The sequence below is a fragment of the Rhinopithecus roxellana genome, chromosome 14, assembly GCF_007565055.1.
Source record: "Rhinopithecus roxellana isolate Shanxi Qingling chromosome 14, ASM756505v1, whole genome shotgun sequence".
NCBI lineage: Eukaryota > Metazoa > Chordata > Mammalia > Primates > Cercopithecidae > Rhinopithecus > Rhinopithecus roxellana.
Window position 1 is genome coordinate 5388727 of NC_044562.1, and position 23936 is coordinate 5412662.

The window sequence follows — 23936 nt, forward strand, 5'->3', positions numbered from 1 at the left end:
CCAAAAAGAGAAAAATATGAAATATATAATTATTTTTATTTTTCCCCTCATACGCTTATGATGAGTTTACTAGAGCACTCTGCAACAACCAAATGTGGAAATTAGTGATTGATAGCCAAAAACAAGAGTATTCTTTTAGACATAAAGATGATAATTAGAAAGTTCAATCTGGTGGGAGAAAAATGTTAAGAATAAAAAATTAGAATTAGGTTGGGCGCCTAATTAGGCTCAGCACTTTGGAGGCCGAGGTGGGTGGATCACCTGAGGTCGGGAGTTCGAGACCAGCATGACCAACATGGAGAAACCCCATCTCTACTAAAAATACAAAAAATTAGCCGGGCATGGTGGCGCATGCCTGTGATCTCAGCTACTCGGGAGGCCGAGGCAGGAGAATTGGTTGAACTCGGGAGGCAGAGGTTTTGGTGAGCCAAACCTTGCACTTTGCACATTGTACATTGCAACCTGGGCAACAAGAGCAACACCCCGTCTCAAAAAAAAAAAAAAAAAAAGAAAAAAGAAAAAAAAAATAAGATTGCTTGAGTATGTATTTAAATGCATATTCCTCAACATAGACATATTTGACTTTTTTTAGCTTAGTTCACATACTCTTAAAATTTTAGATTGTGTAGTTCATGAATTTATTCATGAATTCATTAAAAATATTTATGTTGAAGGCAATGTTGTATACAGTTGGGGAATTCATTAAAAATATTTATGTTGAAGGCAATGTTGTATACAGTTGGGGAGAGGGGCCAAAAAGACAAAGTAGCAAAGAGCCTGCCCTCAAAATGCGTATGTGAAAGTAGTTATATATCAGCAAAGTAATGATTACATTAGGTAAAAAGAGATCGACCAGGTACAGTTCTATTAAGTTAGGCAGATGGAGAAACTCTTTTCAGCTGGGATAAACAAGAGACATGATTAGGGTTTTGTGGTTGAAGGGATGATGTTGATCAGCTAGCCTATTATGAATAAAATTCAGGCAAGTGGTGATGGGAGTAGGTTATGAAATCTAAATAGTTTCCCTATAGTGTGGAAAGATCAGGTAATATCTGGAAATCTGAAAACATATTAATATGGTTAAAGTGTAAAGCATTTGGTTAAAAATAGTGAGAAATAAGACTGGGAAAGTACTGTGGCTATAGTCACACTATATGGAAAAGCAAACTAAGAAATTTAGACATCACATTCTGGGTGGCTAGAAGCTATTGAATACTTTGGGGCAAGTGAAGGTCATGATTCAAAGCTCTGTAGTCAGAAAAATAACCTGGCAGCAAATAGATCAATTGCTTAGAAGAGGAAATGCTGGATACTACTGTAATATTAAAGCTGGAAAGAGATTTGAGAGAGCATGAACTATAGAATTGACAAAAGACTAAATAGATATTTATGGCTTTCATTTGGCTGTGCTTTACAATTTAAGAGTGGAATATATTCTCCAGGCCATATTACTAAGAGTCTATCATAAATGAATAAAAGGATTTTGAGCAGCAGAGACAATGCTTACCCCTCACCTCCCACCACAAAAACAAACAAAAACAACAAACAAACAAACAAAAACAACTTTGAAGAACAAGTATTTTAGGGGAAATAGAAACTTATTTTATTATTTTTGCCAATACCAAACAATCCAAGGTAAAATGCAGAACATATTAAGTTCTTAGATTGACAAAATATTCTTCAGCCCTACATTAGGCTGCATAAATACACATTATCTAATACATTATAATATTCATAACAATCCTATGTGTTATCTATAGCCCATTTCACAGGTAAGAAAAGAGACTAAAAGACATTTAAATGACTTGATTAATGACAAAAATAGGCACTCAACCTGAACATCAACCCAAATATTCTTATTACATCAATACAGCCTCTCAGCAACCAATTAATTCCAGAGAGTGAAAGAAGGGGAAGAAGGAATAAAGATTCTGAGTGAGGGAAATAAATATATATAAGATGTAGCAGGTTTAATTTTAAGGAAGTGATATATTACTTTTGTCTAAAAAAAAAAAATAAAACTGGTTGAGGATGACTAAAAATAAGAAATGTGAAGTTTAAGATTGAGAAATAAGTTTACATTTGAAATTCACCAACTTACCTGTACATTAATCATGAAAAGTAATTTGCAGAGTGAGAGGGTTCTTGATTTGAAGAGAACCGGAAACACGAGTAATATCTTCTAAGGCAATTGTGATTAATAGTTACTTAGAAATACTAAAAGGATTTTTGAGCAGCAAGGTAGGCTCAGTTGAGATTCTGGCATGGAAATGTAAGCTGGAAACCTATCATTCAAATACTGCACTTTACGGCTGACTCAGAACTGCCAGGCCCCCACATCTTGTTTTGCTGTCTTATGTTTTGAACTAGTTGGCATACTTTACAGATCTGGAGTTTCCACTTTCACATTAAAAAAATCTAGCTTTGTGGCTTCTTCTGAAAAGAATAAAAATGGGAGATAGAGCAATTCGACTAGAACTAAGTAGCAGCTGCTCAGAAGTTTTGATTGGAATCACCAACCTTGAGCAATAACAGAATCTTGGGCCTCTCCCCAGAACTACTGAATTAGAATCTTTATTTTAACAGTCTCCAGATGTCTTGTAAGTTTGAGAAATAGTGGTCTAGAGAACTCTGTAAGTACAGAATGCTAGAAAATATTAAAATTTTATAAAATAAACCAAAATTAAGGTAATCAAATGCTATAAATTGGACACTAAACTGGACTACTTTATATGTTAATATTTCTGAAAAGATTTTCTGCATTCATCCTTTATAACACTTTATTTTTGTTTTTCTTGAAAAGGTGCAATTTTTAAGTGAAAGTTGGAATGTGCAATTATATTTAAGCCTAAATTCCATAATTGTTTTAAAAGGTGTCTAATTCAATAATACAGGAATAACAACCAAATATTTATATTGACTGTAACAAATCCAAACTTAATTCGATTTCAGAATTTTCTGCAAAATCCACGTTGAAGGAATGCTAAAATGATTTTATTGGATTTTCTCTTCTCAGTCAATTCCTCTTAATTATCTGTTTTGAAAGATGTTCGGCCGGGCGCGGTGGCTCAAGCCTGTAATCCCAGCACTTTGGGAGGCCGAGACGGGCGGATCACGAGGTCAGGAGATCGAGACCATCCTGGCTAACACGGTGAAACCCCGTCTCTACTAAAAAATACAAAAAACTAGCCGGGCGACGAGGCGGGCGCCTGTAGTCCCAGCTACTCGGGAGGCTGAGACAGGAGAATGGCGTGAACCCGGGAGGCGGAGCTTGCAGTGAGCTGAGAGCCGGCCACTGCACTCCAGCCTGGGAGGCAGAGCAAGACTCCGTCTCAAAAAAAAAAAAAAAAAAAGAAAGATGTTCAACTCTGGTGATTCTTTTAGGAAAGTTGAATTGTTTTATTTCATTTTAGTAACAACTTGGCACTTAAAACATAAAATAGCCCATTTGTTGATGGCCCACAAGTACTTTCTCCTAACTAGAAAGATGTGCTACCAACTGGAGAAGCTATTACTCTACTTTGAATTTTGGTCACCTTGGCTCATAAGACTGCTGCCTGTGTTTGCTCCTAAGTGTTTACTAGTGAATCATTGACTGTTAGTGTAATTTCAATGCTAATTGTTGCTTCAGGTTTTCAAATAGCTCTGCAGTAAGACATTAATGATTATTCATGCCTTAAGAAGGGCTGATAAGGGAATGAGATTACAATCTTGTGTGATTTTAGCTAACAAATTAAAGTGTAAATTACATTTTCCCTCAGATAGAAAATAACTACTTGGAGAGCCAATACAATGAAAACCTTCATTCACTTTTAAATCTTCTCTTTCCTGTTTTATAGATATTCAGAGTATCAGAGGGCTAGCAGTGGATTGGGTGTCACGTAATTTATACTGGATTAGCTCAGAATATGATGAAACGCAAATTAATGTGGCAAGGCTAGATGGCTCTTTGAAAACCTCAATTATCCATGGAATCGATAAGCCACAGTGTCTTGCAGCTCACCCAGTCAGGGGGTAAAGTATGATTATTTTTTTTTTTAAGCTTTTCCAAAATTTCAGAGACTTTTGCTCTGATTTTATATAAAAACACTATTTAATTCAGAGGATATATATATATATATCAGCCATAAGAGTAAAAAAATTTAAATATGGAAACTGTAAAAGAGATTTCTGGTTAGAGTTTTATTATCTGGAGATTATATATATCCTACACCAACATACATATCTGTGACATATGTAAGATCTCATTAATTTATGTTTCTAAGAAATGACAGTTCTGAATAAAAAGAGATGTAGGAGAAAGTGGTTACTTTCATTTTGAAAGCCAGTGATTAAAAATTCATGTACAGCATGTTAGTATCATGGTCACTGCTATGTAGATCAGATTCTTCAATCTTTTGGATGGTCACCTTGTACCCTTAAGGGAGCTTACATAGAGCTAAAAGAGATTCTTTTCTCTCTAGTGCTTTCAACAGCAATGGTAGAAATGAGTTTGTTACCCTCTGTTGCATCTGATTTCTTCAGAGCCAAGAGGATTCAATATTGATGAATTACTTAACAAAGAAAATAATTTACTATAGTCTTAGCTAAATATTCAATCATGTATGTAGGAAGAAAAAGTGAGTGTATATTTCTACTCAGTGAGTAGGTCTACATCTAATATTTTCAATCCATATCTCTTTTGAATTAAGAAAACTCTACTGGACCGATGGAAACACAATTAACATGGCAAATATGGATGGCAGTAATAGCAAGATTCTGTTTCAGAATCAGAAGGAGCCAGTTGGTAAGTATTTTTTAATAGTCACCAAGTTTTCAATGTGACAAACCTGTACTTATACAACATATACCTTTGATCTAGATCCTAAAAGAAAATATTAAAGATTAGTAAAATAAGTAAATTCAGGAATTGACCAATTTCATTGGATCCATTGGGTTTCTGTTAGGTTTATTAGTCAAGGTTCTCTAAAGGGACAGAATTAATAGGATAAATGAACATACAAAGGGGAGTTTATTAGGATAATTGACTCACAGGATCACAAGGTGAAGTCCAACAATAGGCCATCTGCAAGTTGAGGAATCTGGAAGCTAGTCCGCGTCCCAAAACCTCAAAGTAGGAAAGCCGACAGTGCAATCTTCAGTCTGTAGCCAAAGGCCTGAGAACCCCTTGCAAATCACTGGTGTTAAGTCCAAGAGTCCAAAAGCTGAAGAACTTGAGGTATGAGGTTCAAGGGCAGGAAGTATCCAGCATGTGAGAAAGATGGAGGCCAGAAGATTCACCAAGGCTGCTCTTTCTCTGCCTGCTTTTATGCTAGAAGCTGGTTAGATCGTGCCCGCCCAGACTGAGGGTGGGTCTGCTTCTCCCAGTCCACAGACTCAAATGTTAATCTCCTTTGGCAACAGCTTCACAGACACACCCAGGAACAATACTTTGCATTCTGCAATCCAAACAAGTTGACACTCAATATTAACCATCACATTAGGCGAGGAAGAAACATTATCTGAACAGGAAGATTAATTTTTTAACATAATTTTTGCAATGTATTAAATAAGTTACATTAATTTAATGTCATTAATAAATATCTTATTTTCACTGGTGAAATATCTGATACAATACTACAGTGGCAGTATAACTACTGAGTCTTTTCCTGCTCGTCATTATTGTGTCATTATTGATAATTACAAGGTTTTGGGTTTTGATATTTAGTGTTTAGTCTTTAGTCACTCTATAGTGTGTTAATTTAGTTTCTTATTCTACCTTTGCCAACCATTGCAAATAATCAGATAAAACATGATGCCACTGACAGAGAACTTTGATTTGTTCCCAAGAAACATCTTTGAAAATATTAAGTATAAACATTCTCTTAGAATATAATATTTTACCCATTTGCATATAGATATCTGTAATATTGTTTGGAACCTTAATCACTTTTTCCTCATGTTTTCTTGCATACCTTTGAGAAGCAAATATTGTTACAGGGCCTATTTGTCATTTCAAAACACCTTTTAAAATATTAGTAAGCCCCAATTGTGATATTATTATAATAAAGATGCAAATGGTGGAATATACAACAGAAAATTCATATTTTGTTTCAATTGAATACTATATATTTTTTGAATCTGGGAGAAGAATCAATATATCATGAAGCTTGTCGATTTTTTCTTAGTTTTAGACATTTAGAAACTTGGTTTTAGAAATTTAGAAACTTAGTTTTAGAAATTTAGAAACTGAATTTTAGAAATTTAGAAACTGAGTTTTAGAAATTTAGGGCACATTTTTCATAGTGATGATTCAATAAAGGTATAGTATCACTAAGATTTGCAATAAATAATTCTTTTCATGTGGTCTATAGAATATACCTCTGACATAAAATGATACTGTTAACAGCTCTTTAGCCAGTTTGTTCTAAGATTTTTACATAATTGAAAGTCCAGGTTGTATTAGAAATTAAAAGCAAATTGAAACACTAATGCTTCTATGTGGAAGATGACAGAACTAAAGAAACAAGGGGCTGTACAAGATTAGGGCCCATAGAAAGCACTCCATTTGAACTAAGACAATTCAGCTGGTCCTTATCTGGAATTGTTCAGAATATGTAACGTTGAAAAATGAGTGTGATAGAAATAGCATAAGCAAATCGAGCCCTTACATTGTAATTTGGTAATCACAGTTTATACCAAAATGTTAATGTATATGCTTATTTCTATAATGGTGAAAATCTTATCTTTTCTAATACTAAATATCCAGTTTCCTACTCAATTTTTGTTTTTAATAAAAGGCCTAACAGCTTATAATTTTAAATAAAAAAGTTTGTGAGAGAGGCATTTGTGTTACCTGTTCACAATTTATAGCTGGCGCCTCAGATGTTGTTCAGCAATTGATATTTTTAACTGCATAAGGATGATTCAGCTTTCAATAATACATATGTGTACTTTATGTCAGTGATTATATTTGAAATTTTTTTAAAAATAGATTTTCAAAATGACACTTTTTAAAAGTTTTAATTTGTATAAGATGTATTATTTTAGCATAATTGACTATACCTTAAATCAGTGTTGAATATGGCTGTGAGTCAAACATTCATTTATTCAATAAACAGATTTTTATTGAGTATCGGATTTTGCACTAGGCCTGTTGATAAAAATTTGACACTGTCCTTTTCCTGAAGGGGCACAGGAACCTAAATTATTTTAGATTCCATTAAGTAAATTTAACTCAGTGCCCTTGAGCAAGTTACTGTTAGCTTCATATGCTTGGTTTCCCTATTCATATAATCAAGACGAAATGTCTTTTTTTATAAAGTTCTCATGAGAACTGAATGAGAAAAATTTATGAGGCAAAACATCTGGCCCTTAATAATAGAAGCTGTCAGTAATAGCGGTAGTTTGTACATTAGGTCCAATAGACTGGAATTCAAATTATATGGTTATCTGTAGTATTAAGACTCTAAGTGAGTTTACTGAAGAATAAACAGAATAGATTCCGTAGAAATGTAGTAGAGGAAATATATGTAACCAAGTGGGCCTCTGAAATGAACAAATGTTTACACAAATGTGGGGATTTAACTCAGTACTGCTTTGCTGCTGGGGCTAAGAGGCAAACAGTTTAAGGTTAAGCGCCTTCTGGTAACTTTCCACTTTAGCTTGCTATTCCTGTTAAGCAGGTGCCAAGATTGATAGTCTCCCCAGTGCTTAATGAAAAGCTGTGTTGTCCATGTATAAATGCAATAGTTTTTTTTTTTTTTTTAACTTTTTAAATACTTCTAAAATCTGAATGCTCTGCAGCAATTCCCCAGCCTGCTATATACTGTCACATCTCTGTCTGCCCCAGAAATCCTTATTTTAGATACCCACAAGAAGAAAGTGAGCAGACGAAGTCTCTCCAGCCTGTGTTCTCTCCCATCTCCCTACCATGAGCAATGTTTGTAGATCAATTAACATCTCCTTTGGTAACATTCACCATTTGAATTTGCCAGTCCAAATTAAGTGAATTAAATTGTTCAAAGTCTAAGTACAAGAAGAAAAAGAACATTAAGAAATCCAGAAATTAGAGACAATGTATAGCAATTTTCACATACACATAAAACATTCTTTTTGTCATGTTTCAGGGACAACATGGTTGGGGAAAAAATGTTATTTGAGGAACCAAACACATCTGAATATGAATCACAGCTTCGATGCTTATTAACTCTGTGACTTTAAACAAGTCTTACCTTTTCTAAGGCACAGTTGCATATCTATACAACGGAGATAATATTATCTAACTTTTGTGGTTATTTTTAGAATTAAAAGTTCATATGAAATATCTCATATTCTAGCAATTTCATATAAGAACTAGAGAGTTCTTTTTTTTTTTTTTTTTTTTTTTTTTTTTATTTTTTTATTTTTTTATTTTTTATTATACTTTAAGTTCTAGGGTACATGTGCATAACGTGCAGGTTTGTTACATATGTATACTTATGCCATGTTGGTGTGCTGCACCCATCAACTCATCAGCATCCATCAATTCATCATTTATATCATGTATAACTCCCCAATGCAACCCCTCCCTCCTCCCCCCTCCCCCCTCCCCATGATAGGCCCCAGTGCGTGATGTTCCCCTTCCCGAGTCCAAGTGATCTCATTGTTCAGTTCCCACCTATGAGTGAGAACATGCGGTGTTTGGTTTTCTCTTCTTGTGATAGTTTGCTAAGAATGATGGTTTCCAGCTGCATCCATGTCCCTACAAAGGACGCAAACTCATCCTTTTTTATGGCTGCATAGTGTTCCATGGTGTATATGTGCCACATTTTCTTAATCCAGTCTGTCACAGATGGACATTTGGGTTGATTCCAAGTCTTTGCTATTGTGAATAGTGCCGCAATAAACATACGTGTACATGTGTCTTTGTAGTGGAATAATTTATAATCCTTTGGGTATATACCCAGTAGTGGGATGGCTGGGTCATATGGTACATCTAGTTCTAGATCCTTGAGGAATTGCCATACTGTTTTCCATAATGGTTGAACTAGTTTACAATCCCACCAACAGTGTAAAAGTGTTCCTATTTCTCCACATCCTCTCCAACACCTGTTGTTTCCTGACTTCTTAATGATTGCCATTCTAACTGGTGTGAGATGGTATCTCATTGTGGTTTTGATTTGCATTTCTCTGATGGCGAGTGATGATGAGCATTTTTTCATGTGTCTGTTGGCTGTATGAATATCTTCTTTTGAGAAATGTCTGTTCATATCCTTTCCCCACTTTTTGATGGGGTTGTTTGTTTTTTTCTCGTATATTTGTTTGAGTTCTTTGTAGATTCTGGATATTAGCCCTTTGTCAGATGAGTAGGTTGCAAAAATTTTCTCCCATTCTGTAGGTTGCCTGTTCACTCTGATGGTAGTTTCTTTTGCTGTGCAAAAGCTCTTTAGTTTAATTAGATCCCATTTGTCAATTTTTGCTTTTGCTGCCGTTGCTTTTGGTGTTTTAGACATGAAGTCCTTGCCCATGCCTATGTCATGAATGGTACTACCTAGATTTTCTTCTAGGGTTTTTATGGTATTAGGTCTGACATTTAAGTCTCTAATCCATCTTGAATTAATCTTCGTATAAGGGGTAAGGAAAGGATCCAGTTTCAGCTTTCTACTTATGGCTAGCCAATTTTCCCAGCACCATTTATTAAATAGGGAATCCTTTCCCCATTTCTTGTTTCTCTCAGGTTTGTCAAAGATCAGATGGCTGTAGATGTGCGGTATTATTTCTGAGGACTCTGTTCTGTTCCATTGGTCTATAGCTCTGTTTTGGTACCAGTACCATGCTGTTTTGGTTACTGTAGCCTTGTAGTATAGTTTGAAGTCAGGTAGCGTGACGCCTCCAGCTTTGTCCTTTTGACTTAGGATTGTCTTGGCAATGCGGGCTCTTTTTTGGTTCCATATGAACTTTAAAGCAGTTTTTTCCAATTCCGTGAAGAAACTCATTGGTAGCTTGATGGGGATGGCATTGAATCTATAAATAACCTTGGGGAGTATGGCCATTTTCACGATATTGATTCTTCCTATCCATGAGCATGGTGTGTTCTTCCATTTGTTTGTGTCCTCTTTTATTTCACTGAGCAGTGGTTTGTAGTTCTCCTTGAAGAGGTCCTTTACATCCCTTGTAAGCTGGATTCCTAGGTATTTTATTCTCTTTGAAGCAATTGTGAATGGAAGTTCATTCCTGATTTGGCTCTCTGCTTGTCTGTTACTGGTGTATAAGAATGCTTGTGATTTTTGCACATTAATTTTGTATCCTGAGACTTTGCTGAAGTTGCTTATCAGCTTAAGGAGATTTTGGGCTGAGACGATGGGGTTTTCTAAATATACAATCATGTCATCTGCAAACAGGGACAATTTGACTTCTTCTTTTCCTAACTGGATACCCTTGATTTCTTTCTCTTGCCTGATTGCCCTAGCCAGAACTTCCAACACTATGTTGAATAGGAGTGGTGAGAGAGGGCATCCCTGTCTTGTGCCAGTTTTCAAAGGGAATTTTTCCAGTTTTTGCCCATTCAGTATGATATTAGCTGTGGGTTTGTCATAAATAGCTCTTATTATTTTGAGGTACGTTCCATCAATACCGAATTTATTGAGCGTTTTTAGCATGAAGGGCTGTTGGATGTTGTCAAAAGCCTTTTCTGCATCTATTGAGACAATCATGTGGTTCTTGTCTTTGGTTCTGTTTATATGCTGGATTACGTTTATTGATTTGCGAATGTTGAACCAGCCTTGCATCCCAGGGATGAAGCCCACTTGATCATGGTGGATAAGCTTTTTGATGTGCTGCTGAATCCGGTTTGCCAGTATTTTATTGAGAATTTTTGCATCAATGTTCATCAGGGATATTGGTCTAAAATTCTCTTTTTTTGTTGTGTCTCTGCCAGGCTTTGGTATCAGGATGATGTTGGCCTCATAAAATGAGTTAGGGAGGATTCCCTCTTTTTCTATTGATTGGAATAGTTTCAGAAGGAATGGTACCAGCTCCTCCTTGTACCTCTGGTAGAATTCAGCTGTGAATCCATCTGGTCCTGGACTTCTTTTGGTGGGTAGGCTATTAATTGTTGCCTCAATTTCAGAGCCTGCTATTGGTCTATTCAGGGATTCAACTTCTTCCTGGTTTAGCCTTGGGAAAGTGTAAGTGTCCAGGAAATTATCCATTTCTTCTAGATTTTCTAGTTGATTTGCGTAGAGGCGTTTATAGTATTCTCTGATGGTAGTTTGTATTTCTGTGGGGTCAGTGGTGATATCCCCTTTATCATTTTTTATTGCATCTATTTGATTCCTCTCTCTTTTCTTCTTTATTAGCCTTGCTAGTGGTCTGTCAATTTTGTTGATCTTTTCAAAAAACCAACTCCTGGATTCATTGATTTTTTGGAGGGTTTTTTGTGTCTCTATCTCCTTCAGTTCGGCTCTGATCTTAGTTATTTCTTGCCTTCTGCTAGCTTTTGAATGTGTTTGCTCTTGCCTCTCTAGTTCTTTTAATTGTGATGTTAGAGTGTCAATTTTAGATCTTTCCTGCTTTCTCTTGTGGGCATTTAGTGCTATAAATTTCCCTCTACACACTGCTTTAAATGTGTCCCAGAGATTCTGGTATGTTGTATCTTTGTTCTCATTGGTTTCAAAGAACATCTTTATTTCCGCTTTCATTTCGTTATGTACCCAGTAGTCATTCAGGAGCAGGTTGTTCAGTTTCCATGTAGTTGAGCGGTTTTGATTGAGTTTCTTAGTCCTGAGTTCTAGTTTGATTGCACTGTGGTCTGAGAGACAGTTTGTTATAATTTCTGTTCTTTTACATTTGCTGAGGAGTGCTTTACTTCCAATTATGTGGTCAATTTTGGAATAAGTGCGATGTGGTGCTGAGAAGAATGTATATTCTGTTGATTTGGGGTGGAGAGTTCTATAGATGTCTATTAGGTCCGCTTGGTGCAGAGATGAGTTCAATTCCTGGATATCCTTGTTAACTTTCTGTCTCGTTGATCTGTCTAATGTTGACAGCGGAGTGTTGAAGTCTCCCATTATTATTGTATGGGAGTCTAAGTCTCTTTGTAGGTCTCTAAGGACTTGCTTTATGAATCTGGGTGCTCCTGTATTGGGTGCATATATATTTAGGAGAGTTAGCTCTTCCTGTTGAATTGATCCCTTTACCATTATGTAATGGCCTTCTTTGTCTCTTTTGATCTTTGATGGTTTAAAGTCTGTTTTATCAGAGACAAGGATTGCAACCCCTGCTTTTTTTTGTTCTCCATTTGCTTGGTAGATCTTCCTCCATCCCTTTATTTTGAGCCTATGTATGTCTCTGCATGTGAGATGGGTCTCCTGAATACAGCAGACTGATGGGTCTTGACTCTTTATCCAGTTTGCCAGTCTGTGTCTTTTAATTGGAGCATTTAGTCCATTAACATTTAAGGTTAATATTGTTATGTGTGAACTTGATCCTGCCATTATGATATTAACTGGTTATTTTGCTCATTAGTTGATGCAGTTTCTTCCTAGCCTCGATGGTCTTTACATTTTGGCATGTTTTTGCGATGGCTGGTACCGGTTGTTCCTTTCCATGTTTAGGGCTTCCTTCAGGGTCTCTTGTAAGGCAGGCCTGGTGGTGACAAAATCTCTAAGCATTTGCTTATCTGTAAAGGATTTTATTTCTCCTTCACTGATGAAACTTAGTTTGGCTGGATATGAAATTCTGGGTTTAAAATTCTTTTCTTTCAGAACATTGAATATTGGCCCCCACTCTCTTCTGGCTTGTAGAGTTTCTGCCGAGAGATCTGCTGTTAGTCTGATGGGCTTCCCTTTGTGGGTAACCCGACCTTTCTCTCTGGCTGCCCTTAAGATTTTTTCCTTCATTTCAACTTTGATGAATCTGGCAATTATGTGTCTTGGAGTTGCTCTTCTGGAGGAGTATCTTTGTGGCGTTCTCTGTATTTCCTGAATTTGAATGTTGGCCTGCCCTACTAGGTTGGGGAAGTTCTCCTGGATGATTTCCTGAAGAGTGTTTTCCAACTTGGTTCCATTTTCCCCCTCACTTTCAGGCACCCCAATCAGACGTAGATTTGGTCTTTTTACGTAATCCCATACTTCTTGCAGGCTTTGCTCATTTCTTTTTCTTCTTTTTTCTTTTGGTTTCTCTTCTCGCTTCATTTCATTCATTTGATCTTCAATCGCTGATACTCTTTCTTCCAGTTGATCGAGTCGGTTACTGAAGCTTGTGCATTTGTCACGTATTTCTCGTGTCATGGTTTTCATCTCTGTCATTTCGTTTATGATCTTCTCTGCATTAATTAGTCTAGCTGTCAATTCTTCCACTCTTTTTTCAAGATTTTTAGTTTCTTTGCGCTGGGTACGTAATTCCTCCTTTAGCTCTGATAAGTTTGATGGACTGAAGCCTTCTTCTCTCCTCTCGTCCAAGTCATTCTCTGACCAGCTTTGATCCGTTGCTGGCGATGGGCTGCGCTCCTTTGCAGGGGGAGATGCGCTCTTATTTTTTGAATTTCCAGCTTTTCTGCCCTGCTTCTTCCCCATCTTTGTGGTTTTATCTGTCTCTGGTCTTTGATGGTGGTGACGTACTGATGGGGTTTTGGTATAGGTGTCCTTCCTGTTTGATAGTTTTCCTTCTGACAGTCAGAAGGACTGTCTGTTGGTCTGTTGGAGATTGCTTGAGGTCCACTCCAGACCCTGTTTGCCTGGGTATCAGCAGCAGAGGTTGCCGAAGATAGAATATTGCTGAACAGCGAGTGTACCTGTCTGATTCTTCCTTTGGAAGTTTCCTCTCAGGGGTGTACTCCACCCTGTGAGGTGTGGGGTGTCAGACTGCCCCTAGTGGGGGATTTCTCCCAGCTAGGCTACTCAGGGGTCAGGGACACACCTGAGCAGGCAGTCTGTCCGTTCTCAGATCTCAACCTCGGCGTTGGGAGATCTACGGCTCTCCCCAAAGCTGTCAGACAGAGTCGTTCGCGTCTGCACCGGCTCCTGCTACTTCCCCTGTTGGTCTTCAGCTGTGCGCTGTCCCCAGAGGTGGAGACTACAGAGACAGGCAGGCTTCCTTGAGCTGCTGTGAGCTCCACCCAGTTCGAGCTTCCCAGCGGCTTTGTTTACCTACTTAAGCCTCAGCAATGGCGGGCGCCCCTCCCCCAGCCTCGCTGCTGCCTTGCGGATAGATCGCGGCAGACTGCTGTGTTAGCAGTGAGGGAGGCTTCCTGGGCGTGGGACCCTCCCGGCCAGGTATGGGTATAATCTCCTGGTGTGCCTGTATGCTTACAGCGCAGTATTGGGGTGGGAGTTACCCGATTTTCCAGGTGTTGTGTGTCTCAGTTCCCCTGGCTAGGAAAAGGGATTCCCTTCCCCCTTGCGCTTCCAGGTGAGGCGATGCCTCGCCCTGCTTCAGCTCTCGCTGGTCAGGCTGCAGCAGCTGACCAGCACCGATTGTCCGGCACTCCCCAGTGAGATGACCCCAGTACCTCAGTTGAAAATGCAGAAATCACCAGTCTTCTGTGTCGCTCGCGCTGGGAGTTGGAGACTGGAGCTGTTCCTATTCGGCCATCTTGCTCCGCCCCCCCGAGAGTTCTTATATATGTGTTCAAGAAAGTACATTAAATAATATTTAAAACATTTAAAAGAGCCTACGTTGTCATTAAAAGAGAAATGAGTAAAGAAATGCAGCATTTTCATTGCTAAAGTATGATATGTGCATACAGATGTGTGTGTGTCTACTTACATATATATGTATATATGTAGGGAAGTTCAAACTTTCCCTTTGAAGGTCTGAGTCTAAGTCTGCTGAAATAAATTAACAATAGGCAGATTAACAGGAAAAAAAAAGGCATACAAATGTATTAACATGCACATGGACACAGGAGTCCTGCAAACATAAAATTCTAAAAACAGGGATGTGGCCAGGTGCAGTGGCTCACGCCTGTAATCGCAGCACTTTGGGAGGCTGAGGCAGGTGGATCACCTGGAGTCAGGAGTTTGAGACCAGCCTTGCCAACATGGTGAAAACCTGTCTCTACTGAAAAATACAAAAAATTAGCCAGGTGTGGTTGCATGTGCCTGTAACTCCAGTTACTCGGGAGGCTGAGGCAGGAGAATCATTCGAACCTGGGAGGCTAAAGTTGCAGTGAGCCAAGATCGTGTCTTTGCACTCTGGCCTGGGCAACAAGAGTGAAACTTCATCTCAAAATAAATAAATAAAAATAAAATAAAAAGAGCAATGTGACAAGTTTTTATACTGTTTGGAAAGGAACAGTGACTTGGAGCATGGCAACAGGTTATGGGAAGGAAAAGGGAGAAAAGACGTGACAAGCAAAGGTTATCTCTATGCAGGTGAAGCCTCACAGGTGGCAGCCCTCAAAAAGAATAGACGGGAGCCCGTGATAAAAGTTTCCTTGTCAGACCTGTAATAATGTCAGACCTTTAGTTTCCTTTTCCTGTGAGTTAAGTTTTTCCTACCTCCAGATAATGCAGATAAGAAGGCCTCAGATAAAGCTCTTACATCTGTGTTTCACTAGATTTTCTCAACAGATGCAAGTCTTCCCTACTAAGGACAGCTTTTCAGAACTATTCCTGTGTCTGCAGCCCCTCTGAGTAGTCATCTTAAAATAGACCAAAGAAGTATATTTTGGGGTGGCATATTTTCATTTCCTTCACATTCATTTCAAAACCATTGAGAAAAGTTATTAGCAGAATGTTACTTACATACTTATCGCATGATACCATTTGTATAATTTCAAAGTGAAACACAAAATATTAATATACATTGCTCCCAGATATACTTATTTAAAAACTATAGAAAAAAGTGAACTGGAAATATACACCAATTTTATAATAGCAGTTGACTTAGGGAAGTGTCAATAATAACATCTGACAGAGAACTTTCTTCTTTATCAAAGGTAATTTTAACAGTATTAGTTAAATTTAGTTTACATTTAATAAAAGTATTCAAATTGAGTATAATGAAATGTTAGTAGTGTTCAATTCTGGATAGTGAATACATGAGTTTATTTTCATCTTCTTTCCTCTGTTGGATCTGGATCCTCCAAGTGTTACCAAAACGACCTGTTGTTTAGACACAGCTGACTTTCTTCTTCACAATGGTAAAAGAGAAAACTAACTGGCCAAGTCTTAGTAATATCTAAGAGAGGAAAGGGCAAAGTTGAAATTGTAATTTAGATTTATGGCCAGGCGTGGGGACTTATGCCTGTAATCCCAGCACTTTGGGAGGCCAAGGCGGGCGGATCACGAGGTCAAGAAATCTAGTCCGTCCTGGCCCGTCTCTACTAAATCTCTGGCCTGTCTCTACTAAAAATACAAAAATTAGCTGGGCAGGTGGCACACGCCTATAGTCCCAGCTACTCGAGAGGTTGAGGCAGGAGAATGGCTTGAACTCAGCAGGTGGAGGTTGCAGTGAGCCGAGATCGCGCCACTGTACTCCAGCCTGATGACAGAGTGAGAGACTCCGTCTCAAAAAAAAAAAAAAGGAAAGAAAAGAGAAAAAGAAATCATAATTGAGATTTTGAAGTCTGGAGTCTGGTTTAAGGTAGGTCTTTCAAATGAAGGTGTGGTTAGGATTGAGTAAGGATCATTATATAAAAATTTCAGACTGGTTAGAACAGCAAAAAGATTTTGAGGGGAAGTGGTTTGAAGATCCTTAAGTTATAAAATGTTTGATGCTTTCTTGCTGAAGAGTTGATGAGTCTTTCAGGAAGATCTTGAAATCAACAATATTATCTGCAACTTTTATCTTCCTAGGAGATAATTTCTTGGGCTAGTGATGTTATGTTATTGAAAACAGTAAAATAGTAAAGCCATGTTAGTGTAGACAATAAGCTGTGCTTATGGTTTTGGTTCTCATTTATAAAATTAAGCCTTTGTTTCAGGGATGTTTTTAACCCCTTTAAAACACATTAAACATAACCTTTATAAAAAATTTGTACACTAATGTGTTCATTCAGCAGCTGACTCTGAGAAACTTACCCACAATAGTCAGAGTTCTACCAGAGAAAGAAAGCCAATTATGGGAGTGCATATTTGTATATACAGTAGGTCACCACTTAACATCATCAACATGTTCTTGGAAACTGTGACTTTAAAGCCAAAGACTTATAAAGAAAGCATTTTCACCATAGGATCATTAATATAAACAACAGCTGTTTCTATAGCATGTATCTGGCAAGAAAAGCATTAATACATTTCTAAATAAAGACCCAAAACACTTGTAATACTAAGCATTGAAATAAATGTGAGGCATACATACATTTAAGAAAGACTAATAATAAAAACATGTAAGATTTTAACCAATTTTTGGTGAATGAGTGAGTGATAGTGGTCATAGTTGTGGTGGGCTAAACCAAGAGATAAATGTTTGCCAAGTGACAGTGGTAAAGAATACCTCCTACTGCCACATAGTTTAAAACCAAACAATAACAAATACGGCAGGCCTGCTCAGTACTTTCATCCCACATCATTTATTGTTGTGGATTTGTGTGGTTATTATGTACTTGACAAGTGTTTATTTGATAATAATTTGTATTTATTCATTTATTCATTCATTCTCTATAAGGTCACAGGATTACTGAAGCCTATCCTGACAGCTCAGAGTACAAAGTGGGAACCAACCCTGGAAAGGACACTATATCATCACAGGGGACAGACACTCATGCACACACACACCCTCACTTATATTGGGACAGTCTTCTTCTAAGTGGTACATAATGATAATATATAGTGTGGAATGCATGTGATATTTTGATATATGCATATAATATGTAAAGATTAAATCAAGAAAATTGAGATATCCATTACCTCAAATCTGTAACTTTTCTTTACATTGGAAACATTTCTTCTAGCTATTTTGAACTAGACAATACATTATTGTTAACCACAGTCACTCTACTATCAAACACTAAATCTTATTCTTTCTAACTGTACTTTTCTACTGATTATCCAAACTTTCTTTATCCCCCTACTCCTCTGTACCTTCTCCAGCCTCTTGTAACCATCAATCAACTCTCTACCCGTGAGAGATCTACTTTTTTTAGCTTTCATATATGTGGGAGAACATGTGGTATTTGTCTTTCTGTGCCTCACCAATTTCTCTTAACATAATGACCTGGTGCTCCATACATGTTGCAATGACAGAATTTCATACATTTTTATGGCTGAATAATATTCTATCATGTATATGTACCTCATTTTGTTTATCCAGCTAATAATAGATACTTACGATTATTGTAAATAGTGTTGCAATAGACATGCTAGTGCAGTTCTCTATTTATACATTAAATTTCTTAGTTTTGAATATATACTCAGCAGTGAGATTGCTGGATCACATGTTAGCTCTATTTTTAGTCTTTTGAAGAATCTTGATACTGTTTTCCACAGTGGCTGTACACTCCCTCAGTATACATGGGAGACTGGTTCCAGGACCATCCATGTATACCAAAATCCACACAACTGGCCCTGCAGGAGTGTATACACAGAAAGTTGGCCCTCCAAATATGTGAATTTTGCATCCTGTGAATACCTTATATTTTCAATGTGTCCTTGTTTGAAAAAAAAAAAAAATCACATATAAGTGAACCTATGCAGTTCAAACTATTGTTGATTGAGGGCCAACAGTATTAAATTGCATTCCCATCAACAATGTAGGACTATTGTCATTTCTTCACCTCCTCACTAGCTACTGTTATTTCTTGTCTTTTTGATAGTAACCATTCCAGCTGGGGTGAGGTGATATCCCATTGTAGTTTTGAGTGACATTACCCTGATGGTTAGTGATGTTAAACATTTTTTCATATAGCTGTTGGCCAATTGTGTGTCTTTTTTTGAGACATGCCTATTCAGATCTTTGGCGCATTTTAAAATCACATGAGTTATTTTGCTATTGAATAGAATTCCGTATGTATTTTGGTTATCGATATCTTGTCAAATGGATAGTTTGTAAATATTTTCTTCCATTCTGTAGATTTGCTCTTCTCTTTGTTGATTGTTTCCTTTGCTGTGCAGAAACCTTTTTGTTTCATGTAATCCCATTTGCTATTTTTGCTTTTTGAAAATGTTTCTGAAACATTTTGTTTCAAAACAAAATGCTTTTTTGTTTTGTTTTTGAAAGCTGTGTTTTTGAAAGCTTAGCCAAGGAATCATTGCCCAGACCCATGTCCTAAAGTGTTCCCCAAATGTTTTCTTTCAGTCATTTAATAGTTTTACATCTTAGATTTAAGCTTTAATTCATTTTGATTTGACTTTTGTATATGGCAAGAGATAGGAGTCTAGTCTCATTCTTCTGCATAGGGATATCTAGTTTTCCCAGCACCATTTATTGAAGAGATTGTCCTTTCTACAATGTATGTTCATGATGCCTTTGTCAAAAATGTATTGGCTGTAAGTGTATGGATTTATTTCTGAGTTCTCTAGTGTGTCCCATTGTTCTCTATGTTTGTTTTTATGTCAGCACCATGCCGTTTTGTTTACTATGTCTTTGTAGTACATTTTGAGGTCAAGTAATGTGATGCCTGCAGCTTTATTTATTTATTTGCTTAGGATTGCTTTGGCTATTTGGGGTCTTTTGTGACTCTATAATGTCATTGGTATCTTGAAAGAGATTGCACATAATCTGTGGGTAGCTTTGGGTAGTGTTGACATATTAGTTCTAATTCTTCCACTCCATAAGCATGGAATGTCTTTGCTTATTTGTGTGTGTTCTTCAATGTCTTTCATCAGCAGTTTATTGTTTTCTATGTAGAGATCTTTTATTTCTTTGGTTAAAATTTACTTCTAGGCATTTTATATTTTATGTAGCAATTGCATATGGGATTGTTTCTTAATCTCTTTTTCAGTTTGCTCACTGTTGACTTATATAAATGCCACTGATTATTGTGTGATAAATCTTGCAACATTATTGATTTTGTTTATCAGTTCTAATAGATTTTTGGTGGGGACTTTAGGTTTTTCTAATTATAATATCCATGCCTCTTAAAACAAAAATAAGTTGACTTCTTCTTTCCTAGTTTGCTAGAACGTCCAGTACTATGTTGAAAATAAGTAATAATAGAAGCATCCTTGTCTTGTTCCAGAACTTAGAGAAAAAACTCTCCTTTTTTCTCCACTCAGTATGAACTTAGATTTGAATTTATTATATATGGCCTTCATTGTTTTGAGGTCTGATTCTTCTATACCCAGTTTGCTGAGAAGTATTTTTTGTAAAGGGATGTTGGATTTTTTTAAAATGTGTTTTCATCTAAGCAAATGATTATATGTCTTTTGTCCTTCATTCTGTTAATGTGATTTATCACATTTATTAATTTGCATAGGGTGAACCATGCTTGCATCATTGGAATAATTCCCACTTGATTGTGGTGAATAATCTTTTCAATATGTTGTTGAATTTGGTTTGCTAGTATTTGGTTGAAGATTTTTGCATCTATGTTTATTAGGGATATGGTTTTCCTAGTTTTTGTCATGTCTTTGTCTGGTTTTAACATCAGGGAAATGCTGGCCTCTTAGAATGATTTGGGAAGCATTCCCTCCACTTCAATTTTTTAAAATATTTTGAGTACAATTGTCATTAGTTCTTATTTAAATGTGTGGCATAATTTACTAGTGAAGTCATCAGGTAGGTCCTGGGTTTTTTTTTTTTTTTTTTTTTTTTTTTTTTTTTTTTTTTTTTTTTTTTTTTTTTATTAATGGTCTGTTTTTTTTTTGTTTTGTTTTGTTTTGTTTTTTCTATTTCTTCATGATTCAATCTTTGTAGGTTGTATGTGTTCAGAAATTTATCCATTTATTCTAGGTTTTCCAATTTGTTAGTGTTTAGTTGTTCATAATAGTCCCTAATGATTATTTGTATTTATGTGGTATCAGCTGTTATGTCTCCTTCTTTTGTTTCTGATTTTATTTGTCTTTTATTATTTTTCCTTAGTCTAGCTAAAGGTTTGTCAATTTTGTCTTTTAAAAAACAGCTTTTCATGTCATTTATCTTTTGTATTTTTTTTAGTCTCAATTGTATTTATTTCTGTTCTGATCTTTATCATTATTTTTTTCTACTACGTTTGGGATTGGTTTATTCTTGCTTGCCTAGTTCCTTGAGGTGCATCATTGGGATGTTCATTTGAAACCTTTTAACTTTTTGATGTAGGTGTTCATTGCTGTAACGTCCCTGCTTTTGCTTTATAGCATAGTTTTGGTATGTTATGTTCTAATTTTGTTTGTTTCATTACTTTTGTAAAATTTCCTTTTTCAGTTCTTCATTGACCCATTGATTATTCAGGAGCATGTTGTTTAATTGTCATGTGTTTGTATTGTTTCTAAAATTATTCATTATTGAATTCTAGTTTTATCCCATTGTGGTCAGAGAGATACTTGATACAATTTTGACTTTTTCTGAATTTCTTGAGACTTATTTTAGACTTATGTGGCCTTACATAGAGTCTATTCTGGAAAATGTTGCATGTGCTGATGAGACGAATGTATATTCTGTAGCTGTTGGACAAAATACTCTGTAAATGTCAGTTTGATTCATTTAGTCTAGAGTATAGTTTAACGCCACTGTTTCTTGTTTGATTTTCCGTCTCAATGATCTGTCAATTACTGAGAATGAGGTGTTAAATTCCTGTACTATTAATGTGTTACAGTCTCTCTCTACCTTTAGATTTATTAATGTTTGGTTTTTATATTTGGGTGCCTTGGTGTTGGAGGCATATGTATTTAGAATTATTATATCCTACTACTGAATTGATTTCTTTTTTATTATATATTGACCTTCTTTGTCTCTTTTTAAGTTTGACTTAGTCTGTTTTATCTAATATAAGAATAGTTACTCTCACTTTGCTTTTGATTTTTGTTTACATGGGCTTTTCCATCTCTTCGCTTTCAGCCTATGTGTGTCTTTTTATAGGTGAAATGAGTTTCTTACAGGTAGCATATAGCCTAAATAAAAAAAGCCTGAATAAAAAAAAATCAGCTGCTTTGTGTCTTTTAAAAATTGGAGAATTTAATCCATTTACATTCAATATTATGTTTGATAAGTAAGGACTTATTACTGCCATTTTGTTACTTGTTTTTAGAGTATTATGAATTTGTTATCAATGAGTTTTAGACCTTGAAATGTTTTCTTTTTGCACATTAGCATCTTTTTAATTTTTTTTTTTGTTTGAATATAGAAGAACTCCCTTTAGAATTTATTTATTTATTTTTTTTTTGTAAGATGGATCTAGTGATTGTGAGTTCCCTCAGCTTTTGTTTGTGTGGTAAAGACTGTATTTATCTTTCATGTTTGAAGGAAAGCTTTCTGGGTACAATATTCTTGCTCAGCAGCTTTTTTTCTTTCAGCAATTTAAATATGTCACCCCACTCTCTCCAGGCCTACATGGTTTCATTGAGAAGTCTATTGCCAAGTGAATTGGAGCTCCTTTATGTGTTATTTGCTTCTTATCTCTTGATGCTTTAGTATCCTTGCTTTCTCCGTAACCTTTCAGAATTTGATTATTATAGGCTTTGGGATAGCCTTATTTGGGTTGAGTCTGTTTGGTGATCTCTGACCTTCCTATAACTAGATACTTTTATCTTTATCTATGTTTGGTACCTTTTCTGTTATTATTTGAGTAAGTTTGCTATCCTTTGCTCTTTCTCAACTCCCCTTATATGCTAATAACTATTAGATTTACACTTCTGAGGTTATTCTCTATATCTTGCAAGTGTTCTTCATTTCCTTTTATGATTTTTCTTTTTTATACTTTTACTATATGTTTTCTAATAGTCTCTCTTTTAGCTTACTTACTTTCTTCTGCTTGATCCATTCTGCTGTTGCCTCTAGTGCATTTTTTAGTTCAGCAAACTTGTTTGTCATTTATAAGATTTCTGTTTGATTTTTTAAATTATTATTTTAATATTTCTTACTTGCTCTGATAAGTTTCTGAATTGATTTTCCGTGTTACCTGGGAGTTCAGTGAGTTTCTTCAGAACTACCATTTTGAATTCTTAATCTGAGAGCTCACAAATTGCTGTCTCATTAGGGTTAGTCACTGGCTCTTTGTTTTGTTCATTTGAGGAGGTCTTGGTTCCCTGTTTTCTGTTGTTTCTTATGGATATATGTCTATAGCTTTTCATTGAAAGCCTTTACTTGTATCTGGCTTGTGTTGGTTTTCTAGGGTATGTTTGCTTAGAGTTTCTTTGCAGTCACTTGTAAATCCACTTAATCCTAGATTGATGGCTTTTTGGCTTTTTTCTATTATTATTATTATTATTATTATTATTATTATTATTATTTTGGCATTAGATGGCATCTTAATCCCAAATTTGCCTTGGCTCTCACAGGTATTCAGAACACTTCTGGTCCTGAATTGGAGTGGGATTCCTAAGGAGGATACCTTGGCTCTGTAGGAGACTGGTTGGGGCTTCATGCTCAGAATACTCATTGAGATTGCCTCCTACAGTGTGTTGCTGCTGAATAACTACTTTTATTTGGTGTCCCCTTGGCTGAGATAAAGAACAGTGTTTCACAGGCTGGCATTTCTAATCCCACCTCCCCTCTGTGTCTCTAGCTGCCCTCAGGGGTTTTCTCCCTGCAGACGCTCATGATTCTTCCTGTGGGTCCAGAGAGTAATAGTTTTCTTAAAAGGGGATCCAGGAAGCTGGCTCTGCCTTGATCTCATTTTTTCCAGTGTAGAAACCATGAGTCTAGGAGGAATCATTCATGCATGGTGCCTGGCAGATTGGGGGAGGGCCATTATGAATATAAAGGATGATGTATTTCTCTTACTGTCTGCTCAGAGTTTTTCACTTTCTGTAGCTTCAGGGATCATCTCAGCCTCAGATTTCAGTTCCTGGATATTGCTGATGATCATCTTGGCACTGGATAATTATTTTTGGTTTTCTGTTGGGGACAGTGAAACCATCTGGCTTCTCTTCTGCAATTTTGATGATGTCAGTCTC

The 23936-nt window shown here is 36.4% G+C and overlaps 1 protein-coding gene across 1 annotated transcript in view; it reads left to right on the plus strand.

Annotated features, from left to right (window-relative positions):
• LRP1B (LDL receptor related protein 1B) overlaps positions 1-23936 on the plus strand; it is a 2016348-nt gene that overhangs the window by 1352675 nt on the left and 639737 nt on the right. Inside the window, exons 30-31 of the mRNA XM_030916410.1 lie at positions 3840-4014; positions 4692-4786. Of these exons, the coding sequence (XP_030772270.1) occupies positions 3840-4014; positions 4692-4786 (270 nt within the window). The remainder of the gene's footprint in view (positions 1-3839; positions 4015-4691; positions 4787-23936) is intronic.